The sequence below is a fragment of the Musca domestica genome, unplaced genomic scaffold, assembly GCF_030504385.1.
Source record: "Musca domestica strain aabys unplaced genomic scaffold, Musca_domestica.polishedcontigs.V.1.1 36, whole genome shotgun sequence".
NCBI classification, from domain to species: Eukaryota; Metazoa; Arthropoda; class Insecta; order Diptera; family Muscidae; genus Musca; species Musca domestica.
Window position 1 is genome coordinate 5253121 of NW_026712318.1, and position 10242 is coordinate 5263362.

A 10242-nucleotide genomic window follows, 5' to 3' on the forward strand; every position below is an offset into this window, starting at 1 on the left:
AGGTACAGTTATATGGGGCCTATACCAAAGCGTGAACTTATACATGTAATGTCTCGCCATACGAACTGGGACCCGTTATGACCTACAAATACCAATTTTCAGACAAATCCGAGAAAAAATGTGGCATAAATCATCAAAATTCCGAATATCGGGAAGTACCGTTATATGGGGACTATACCAAAACGTGAGCCGATATATCTCATTTTCAATACCAACCATCCTAGACACAATACAAATTGTTCTGCTAAATTTTGGCACTCTACGTCAAATAATGTGGGCTGTATCGTGATTTCAATAGACAGACAGACGGACATCGTTAAATCGACTTAGAATTTTATGCTGATTATGAATATATATACTTTATGGGGTCTACGACGAATATTTAAGGGTGTTACAAATGGAATGACAAAGTTAATATACCCTCCTTTCCAAGGTGGAGGTTAAAAAAATGGCAATTTGTAATGAGTTTCGTAAATGCGTATTCTTTTCGAGAATGTGGACCTATAAAGACAATATTCTGCCATAGGAGGTAGCATTTATTCTAAACACCGAATTAAAGTTAATTCCGGTGAAAATGTTGCTATGGCTATGAAAAATATTTTAGTTGTGGAGGTAGTACCTAGAATCACCAAATACTAAATCCGCTGTATGAGAGGTACCGTTATATGGGTGCTATACCTAAATATACAATACCGAACGTCTTAGGAGTACTACAATCATCTATGCCGCATTTTTTCACTTATCGTGAGAACTGTAACCCATGTCTTAATTTCAATAGGTAGGAGGAAAGGACATCTTTAGGAACTTTAAGCTGATTTAGAAGATGTACTTAATGGGATCTCGGGCGAATATTTCAAGATGTTGCAAATGGAATGACAAAGTTAATATACCCTCCATCTTATGAAAGAATTGGTGAGAGAATATATCTGTCTTAAAACCGATTGATTTTGTTCAACTTGATAACACGGTGCAACACAAAAAACAATAGCAGTAAAAATTCGACAGATTATGAAAGTATAGCTAACAAGTAAAAAACATTAAGTTCGGCCGGGCCAAACTTTTAATACCCTCCACCTTAGGGTAAAAGAAACATTAGAAGAAATGTGGCCAAAACTATAAAAATGCCGAATATCGGGAGGTACCGTTATATGGGGGCTATATCAAATCATGGACCCATACATGCAATGTTTCGCCACCGAAGCTGGAACCCATTATGACCAACAAATACCAATTTTCAGACAAATCCGTGAAAAAATGTGGCAAAAATCATCAAAATACCGAATATCGGGAGGTACCTTTATATGGGGGCTATACCACAACGTGGACCTATACATGCAATGTTTTACCACACGCTCAGGGACCCGTTATGACCTACAAATACCAATTTCCAGACAAATCCGAGAAAAAATGTGGCATAAATCATCAAAATTCCGAATATCGGGAAGTACCGTTATATGGGGACTATACCAAAACGTGAGCCGATATATCTCATTTTCAATACCAACCATCCTAGACACAATGCAAATAGCTCTGCTAAATTTTGGTGCTCTACGTCAAATAATGTGGGCTGTATCGTGATTTCAACAGACAGACGGACAGACAGACAGACAGACAGACAGACGGACAGACAGACAGACAGACGGACATCGTTAAATCGACTTAGAATTTTATGCTGATCATGAATATATATACTTTATGGGGTCAAAGACGAATATTTAAGGATGTTACAAACGGAATGACAAAGTTAATATACCCTCCTTTCCAAGGTGGAGGGTATAAAAATTGGAGACATGTCCATATATATCCAAATCTGATGCGATTACAATATAATTTGGCAAATATTTTTTTTTAACATTTCTCATTCCAAATTTGGAGATCAATAGACATGTGCATATCAAATCTAAATTTTTGGGAGGTACCTGCGATTCTGATGGTATATCTGAAGTTCCAAGTGGAATTGAAAAATTTATATAGCCTATATTACTTTCAGGCCATGTTGTAGTATACTTGGAAATTTTCAGGAAAATCTGTGCAGCGATTTTCTAGTCAATTAATTACAAAAAAACAAACATACAAACATTTTCCTTTTTTATAGATATAGAAGAAAGACAATAATAATTCAAACCCTTTGTGGGGAGGTGCTTTATGGAGTGGATATTGTCCATTTTCGCATCTGGCCTAGTACTGATACAAATATTAGGATTTGCAAAGTTGGAGCTATATCGGATTATCTTTTTGTGCAGTAAAATATCTTTTTTTTTTGAAAATTTCGACCTTTTGTGTTGGATGTAGCTCTCTTTGTGGGGAGGTGCTTTATGGAGTGGACCGATATTGCCCATCTCCGAATTCGATCTAAGTTTGGCAATAATATTACGATGTACTAAGTTTGGATGAAATCGGATACTCCCTTCGAGAGTTATCGTGGGCACCACCAGTAAGACGGATAGACAAACAGACGGACGGACATCACGAGATCGACTCTAAATGTCCTGAAACGGATTTGGTCCAAATAAACGTAGGGTCTAAAATAATTATTTCGATGAGGCACGTTTTGGCCGTATCTAGCCATATGACTGAGGGTATAAAAAATAACCAAAAATACCCCTTTGGTGACTTTCATGGCGGCTAAAATTTTTCAACCAAAGTCATCCTCCTATAGTTATCAATAATAAAGACCGATGCACTATGAACCTAAAATGCAGGGGTTCCAAGGAATCTGTATTAGAAAATTTCAAAAAATGTTGAAGAAGGGGAAGCTTGCCTCCTCTGTCACCTTTTTTATGTTTTATTTTCAGAATCTACTCAGTTTCTCATGCAATTTTTCACAGTTTTATTCGGAATTTTGTAATAAAAATACTAGAATGCTATACTGGTTAAATTTTCCATTATCGGGCCCAAGATTGGACAGTATGAAGATTTATTGAAAAATTTAATTCACATTAAAAGCTTGCTCTTGTATTTGAGCTCTAACAAAGAAGAGTATAAATAGCCATACAGCTGCTACAATGTTTTCGGTAACTCCGCTATTATCAAATGATTTTAAAATAACTCCCTGGGGACTCTCTTGCTTTACAAGTTTTTTTATTATCGGTGTATGATCCTTGGCTTCTATATATTCCATTTGCTGGGCCTACAAAAAAAAAAAAAAAAATCTTGAGCCAAGTTAATATGAATTTCAAAATTAAATTAAAAATAATAAACCCTTACAAAATCTATTCCCACTTCAATGGGTGAGATAAAATCGAACCAAGTAACTTCCCTTCGATTGTCGGTGTAACAGGTTGCCCCTTGATATGAATAAAATTGGCTAATGTTTCCATTTATTAGCTCTGCCAACAAGGGAATAGTGTGATTCGGAACAAAAACCACTTCCGACGGAGTCCTTAACATTGGTAAAAGTTGAGAGATTTCGGAGAAAAATCGTAGTCTTGTCTCCTGGACGACCTAAGAGAATAATTCAAAATGTTACTCAGAGAGAAAAATAGAGAGAGAGAGGGAGAGAAAGAGAGAGAGAGATGCATTAAAAAATGCCCTTGTTCACCTTGAAGGGAAACACCATAGCCATGCAGCTGTAATATGGATTTCCTTTGGATTTAATTAATTTCCTATAGTTTATGTGATAAAACAATATGTGCAGTTCAGCTGCAAATGGTGTAGCCTCTTGGCCTTTGGCCGGTTCCAACCAATGCCACAATATCTGCTCCATAGTATAATTGCCATATTCTTGCAATGGTCCTCCATAGGCAATTGGTCGATTATTTTGGTCATATTCTAAGTAAAGTGCCAGATAATCCTCGGTATTCCACATTTCAGCATCAATAGGTTCGGCATCCAAATTCTCAAATGCAAATGCATTGAAGTTATGTCGTTTTACCGTAACATCGCTGTCACGCAAAGGCATTATATGCTTGCCAATACACTCATTCCGCTTTCGAACAACAGCTTTTTGAGAAATAGATTCGAAGTATATATATTTCTTTAGTTTATCGTACATTCGTATCAAATTTTAAAATAAAATGGGGAATCAAATATACCAACAATATATATAGTTAGGATATGTCTAAATTACCTCCCATGTTTTCACCGATCCAAAATAGGAAGAGTAGACCTGCAAAAAATATAATTCATTATATGATTATCAATTAAATGTCTGAAATGTTTCCGAAAAACCACTTGTTATTATTTTTAGAATTAATTTTCATTTTTTATATGTTCCGCTGCTGGTATTGCAAGCTTATGGTGTGTAGTTAAACATACAGGTATTGGAAGGTGTAACGAAAAAGTTTCTGTGCAGCCAATCTATCAGAATCAGAAAAGAATAATTAGATCCTAGGTCTCTTTGGACCAAATCCGTTTCATGACATTTGGAGTCAATCTAGCGATGTCCGTCCGATGGACGGATGATGATGATCCGGGTTTGCTCCAACTTTGCAAATCCTAATATTTGGCGTCAGTGCTAGGTCAGGTGCCGATTGTCAGGAGTCCGATTGTTTTCAAATTACACACATCACAATATTTTTATTAACCCAAGGTCGATCCACTCCGTCAGGTACCTTCCCCATAAAAGGTGGAAATTTTCAAAAAATATTATCTGCGCAGAAAGAAAAACGAGGATCCGAATTTGCTCCAACTTTGCAAATATTTTTATTTGTGTTAGTACTAGGTCAGGTGCGAAAATGGACTATGTCGGTTGACTCCATCAAGTACTTCCCCCGCAAAGGGTCAAAATTTTGAATAATTACAACTCGTAAAAAATGATATTAGAGTCCGATTGTCTTCAAATTTCCCATATCTTAATATTTTTATTAACCCAAGATCTGGTATAAGATGGAATATATCGGTCCAATCCTTCTCGTACCTCCCACACAAGAGGTCAAAATTTGCCAAAAAAAAAAAAAAAAAAAAAAAAAAAAAAAAAAAATTGCACAGAAAAGGAAGCAATAATTCAATTTTTCTCCGACTTTGCAAATCCTAATATTTGCGTCAGGTACGAAAATGGACCAGGTCGGTACACTCCATCACGTACCTCCCCCAAAAAGGGTCAAAATTTTGAATAATTACAACTCTTATAAAATGTGATGTAAGATGGTCTTTAAATTTCACACATCCCAATAATTTTATTAGCCCGAGGTCTGGTGTGAAGATGGAGTATATCGGTCCACTCCTTCTGGTACCTCCCCGACAAATGGTCAAAATTTTCAAAAAAAAAAAAAAAAAAACTGCACAAAAAGGGAAGCAAAAATCCAATTTTGCTCCAACTTTGCATATCCTAATATTTGCATCAGTGCTCGGTCAGGTGCGAAAATGGCCAATATCGGTCCACTCCATCAAGTACCTCCCCCACAAATGGTCAACATTTTGAATAATTATAACTCATATAAATTGTGATGTTAGAGACTGATTATGTTCAAATTTCACACATCCTAATATTTTTATGAACCCAAGATCTGGTATTAAGACGAAATATATCGGACCTTTCCTTCTGGTACGCCCCTACAAAGGGGGTAATTTTGAATATTCATGGAGCTAATAGAACGCGAAATTGACATCCGATTCCATCCATTGAAGTAGATTGATAAAATTTTACTCAAATGTATGTTATGTCTGCAGGACTTTTGGTATTGGGCCATGTAGGCACATGTTTTGGTATAGCCCCCATTTTGATGATTTTAGCGACATGATTCAACAGAATTGTTTCAAATTTGGTATTTGAAGTTCGAAATGGATATTACAGCATAAGACAGAAAATTGTCTGTGCAGGTCAAGGTCTTCGTATACATTATTCACCGTTTATTTCAATTTTCGATATTGAATATGGTAATGGCTTATTACAACAATGCCTATGTAGGTTCACGTTGTATAGACCCCAATAGAACGGCTTTATTCAGTATTTTTAAGATTTAAAAAGAATTTGTAAGCGACTTCATTTTTTCAAAATTTCCAATTCGTTCAAATTCAAAGTTCGACGCGGCCGAAATTACCACTTTTCAACTTGTTTACTTGTGTTCTTTTTTTAATTTCCCTCATACAGTTACCACGTTTTTTGCTGGGATGTGTTAACCAAAATTTCAGTTCTCGGCGGTTGGTCGGCCATGGCTATATCGATATTAAACTTTACACGGATGTACATATACATTACAAATAATTTTTGACACCAAAAAAATATGTTTTCAATAGTTCCGTACGGAATGACTATGTATTTAAATAATCTCCCATACGATGGTGAATGTTAACTTTTGTTTGGTTTACATTTCCGGTTAAGACTTTTATAATTAGAAAAGAAACCTTAAAAATCACACGAACTTACAAAATATTTGTAATATTCTCATTGTAGAAATTATTCCGAACTCGCTTATGTGTGCGTATGTAAATATGGATGACAGGTATAAATACTGAATACCCTACAACACTATAATAAACCATACAGTTTATATAGGCGAAATACTAGACAGAATTCCACAAGATATTGTGACAAATAATTAAAGAAAACCATAAGGATTCGTTCTCTAATTTTCGAATAATAGCAACTTAAACGAATTTGCTTATTTCCAATTTATTGGTAGATGTCGCAAATGGTCTTCCTAGATTTGGAACCAATATTTCCCAAAGACCTATAATCTCTCAGAAGTGGCAAAATATTAACATTTATTATTGGTTTTTGACTGAAACGCATCTATATGAGATACAGACATTTGGCTATATTCTTCAACGAAATAGTCAGAAGTGCGTCTTTCCTGTATTTGTGAATTCTCCAAAAAGTCACTGCAATGGGCATTTTCGTATTTTGTCTACAAAAGTTGGCAAACTATTTCACACATTGAATATTTTTGGATGGCCATCTGAAACTGCTTGGCTTTTGCAATGTGCGGTAACCCCCATTCAAATGTGCGTGAGGATCGGGCAATAATTATGACCTGCAGACAATTTTGCAATTTTTTGGTCCATTTGAACCCCTAAATATATGGCGATCATCTCCAACCTCATCTTATCCCTCATCTTATCCCCATGCGAAATTTCGTAAGGATCGGGCCATAAATGCGATCTGTTTATGATATCCTGAAATCCTAACTACTTAGTTTTGTTAGCTGTAAAAATATTACCAAATGTTTAATTCAAAATGAAAATATGCCAAAAATATGACAAAAATTGAAAAAATATGAGAAAATGTTACAAAATCAATATTTTCATCTTTAAAGAGATATTTTTATGCGATTTTTTTAAACGTTTTTTATTTCCTGCCAAGAGGCCATTCTGAATTATAAGAGATCTTTCAAGCATATCTTCTTTATATGGCACATATTTTGCTATATATCCGATTTGTTGGATGTTAACATCAATGTAAAGATCAGAAGTGAGCTTGTCATGGCTTTGTGATTTCGCCGGGATTTAAAATATTCGCGATTTAATGAAAAATTTAGAATTTGTTCAACACAAAAGATATGGTCTATTTTACCCGCTAAATATTATCCGATGACCACCCAAATTGGTAGGCTTCTTCCCCGCCCTAAACTCTAGCTACATACGAAATTCCGCGTCGATTGGTCTATAATTGCGACAGGTATAGCTACTGCAAAATCCGACATTTTTTCAGTATTTGGTCCATTTCAACCCCTAAACATTTGGCGATCATCTCCAAAAATAATAGGGTTCTATTCTGGTCCAAGCCCCACCTACATTCTAAATTTCGTGAAGATCGGGCCATAATTGCGACTTGTAGAGTCATTACAAATTAACATGGACAGACGGACGGACATACATAGCTAGATCGACTCAGCTCGGCGAGCTAGGAAGATCCATATATACTTTCCTATGTGGGAAATCAATATTTCGAGGTGTTACATAATTGTTGGCCCAATCAAACTTATAATACCCCCAACACATAGTGTTGTAGGGTATAAATATTATATTTAACAAGTAAGCAAAGGCTACAGTCGAGCGGGGCCGACCGTTGAATACCCTACAACACTATAATAAACGATACAGTTTATATAGCCGAGATACTCGAAAGAATTCCACAAGATATTGTGACAAATAATAAAAGAAAACCATCAGGTTTCGTTCTCTAATTTTCGAATAATATCAACTTAAACTAATTTGCTCATTTCCAATTTATTGGTACATCTACCACGTAAATGGTCTTCCTAGATCTGGAACCAATATTTCCCAAAGACCTATGATCTTTCAGAAGTGGCAAAAGATTAACATTTATTATTGGTTTTTGACTAAAACGCATCTATATGAGATACAGACATTTGACTATATTCTTCAACGAAATCAGCGTTAACGAAATAGTAAGAAGTGAATTCTCCAAAAAGTCACTGGAATGGACATTTTCGTATTTTGTCTACAAAAGTTGGCAAACTCCTTCATACATTGAATATTTTTGGATGGCCATTCAAAACTGCTTGGCTTTTGCAATGTCCGGTAACCCCCATTCAAATGTGCGTGAGGATCGGGCGATAATTACGACCTGCTGACAATTTTGCAGTTTTTTGGTCCATTTCAACCCCTAAATATATGGCGATCATCTCCAAAGAGAGTAGGCTTCTATTCTGACCCTCATCTTATCCCCATGCAAAATTTCGTAAGGATCGGGCCATAAATGAGATCTGTATATGATATCCTGATATCCTAACTACTTAGTTTTGTTAGCTGTAGAAATATTACCAAATGTTTAATTCAAAATGAAAATATGCCAAAAATATGACAAAATTGAAAAAATATGAGAAAATTTTACAAAATCAATATTTTCATCTTTAGAGAGATATTTTTATGCGATTTTTTTGACGTTTTTTTTTTCCTGCCAAGAGACCATTCTGAATTAATGAGAACTGTCGAAATCAGTTCAGCCGTTCTCGACATATAAGAGATTTTTCAAGCATATCTTCTTTGATAAACATATATATCGCACATATTTTGCTATTTATCCGTTTTGTTGGATCTTAACATCAATGTAAAGATCAGAAGTAACCTTGTCATGGCTTTGTGATTTCGCCGGGATTCGCGGTTTAATGAAAAATTATGAATTTTTCCAACAAAAAAGATATGGTCTATTTTACCCGCTAAATATTATCCGATGACCACCCAAATGGGTAGGCTTCTTCCCCGCCCTAAGCTCTAGCTACATGCGAAATTCCGCGTCGATTGGTCTATAATTGCGACCTGTAGAGCAAGTGCAAAATCAGGAATTTTTTTAGTTTTTGGTCCATTTCAACCCCTAAATATTATGCGATCATCACCAAAAGAAATAGGGTTCTATTCTGACCCTAGCCCCACCTCCATTTTAAATTTCGTGAAGATCGGACCATAATTGCGACCTGTAGAGTGATTACAAATTAACATGGACAGACGGACGGACGGACATACATAGCTAGATCGACTCAGCTCGGCGAGATAGGAAGATCCATATATACTTTCCTATGTGGGAAATCAATATTTCGTGGTGTTACATAATTTTTGGCCCAATCAAACTTATAATACCCCCAACACAAAGTGTTGTAGGGTATAAAAAGTCATTACTTTAAGCGAATGTATGCATTTTAACCCATTTGTTTGGAATAACACAAGTGTATTGGGAGAGCTATTAAAATTATTAAATAGTTCGCTATTTTGTTACACGTTTAAAGGCCATAATCCGTGCCAAAGGTGACCAATTCGAACAAATCTAAACTTATTCTAAAATTTGATGCTATTTTCGACATTTTTTGCTTTCATCCAATAAAATTGAAAAAAAAAAATGTAAAAATTATGGCGTTTGTCTTTGTTGCAGTTTTTTTTATCTCACCCAGTAGTCTGCCCTTATGGTATCGAACGATATTTGGCAGCTTCCATACCAATCGACTCTAATTTAATTTTAGAATTTCCTTTAAAATGGTTCAATTCGATATTAAAACATCTTAATACTTGTATCCCACCTTGAAAAATTGCAATATAAATTACTGCTGGTGTTGAGGTGCTGGTTTTTGAATGCTCGCCACATAACGATGCGATAACGATTATTTAAATTTTCCGCAATTAATCAATTGAAAATTATCGATATAAGTTAAGTCGAATGTATTGACAACCCTTTGCAAGCATTCGGTTTATTAAATATTCAGACACTTGTTTTTTTTTTTTTTTTGAAATCACAGATCCACAGTGATTCCGACACATTGATTTTTCTATGTTTTTCTTTAAATTTGCCAGCTTTAATGTAAGTAGCTTCAAAATAAAATCGGGTATTTTATAAAACAACAACAACAA

At 35.3% G+C, this 10242-nt stretch overlaps 1 protein-coding gene across 1 annotated transcript; it reads right to left on the reverse strand.

The window, feature by feature from the left end:
* Positions 1-2929: 2929 nt before the first annotated feature.
* On the reverse strand, positions 2930-3901 carry LOC105261518 (uncharacterized). The gene is made up of 3 exons (XM_011292306.1): positions 3542-3901; positions 3208-3444; positions 2930-3130 (listed from the first exon to the last, which is right to left on the reverse strand). The coding sequence occupies exons 1-3, from the start codon at positions 3899-3901 to the stop codon at positions 2930-2932; spliced, it is 798 nt and encodes a 265-aa protein (XP_011290608.1).
* Positions 3902-10242: the final 6341 nt, after the last annotated feature.

Excerpts from the sequence above, each read along its gene's own strand:
- LOC105261518 (XM_011292306.1), bottom strand. The coding sequence starts at position 3,901 with ATGCCTTTGCGTGACAGCGATGTTACGGTAAAACGACATAACTTCAAT. Across the intron at positions 3,445-3,541 it reads CTATGGTGTTTCCCTTCAAG|GTCGTCCAGGAGACAAGACT; the intron begins GTGAACAAGGGC and ends TTATTCTCTTAG. Across the intron at positions 3,131-3,207 it reads TTGAAGTGGGAATAGATTTT|GCCCAGCAAATGGAATATAT; the intron begins GTAAGGGTTTAT and ends TTTTTTTTGTAG.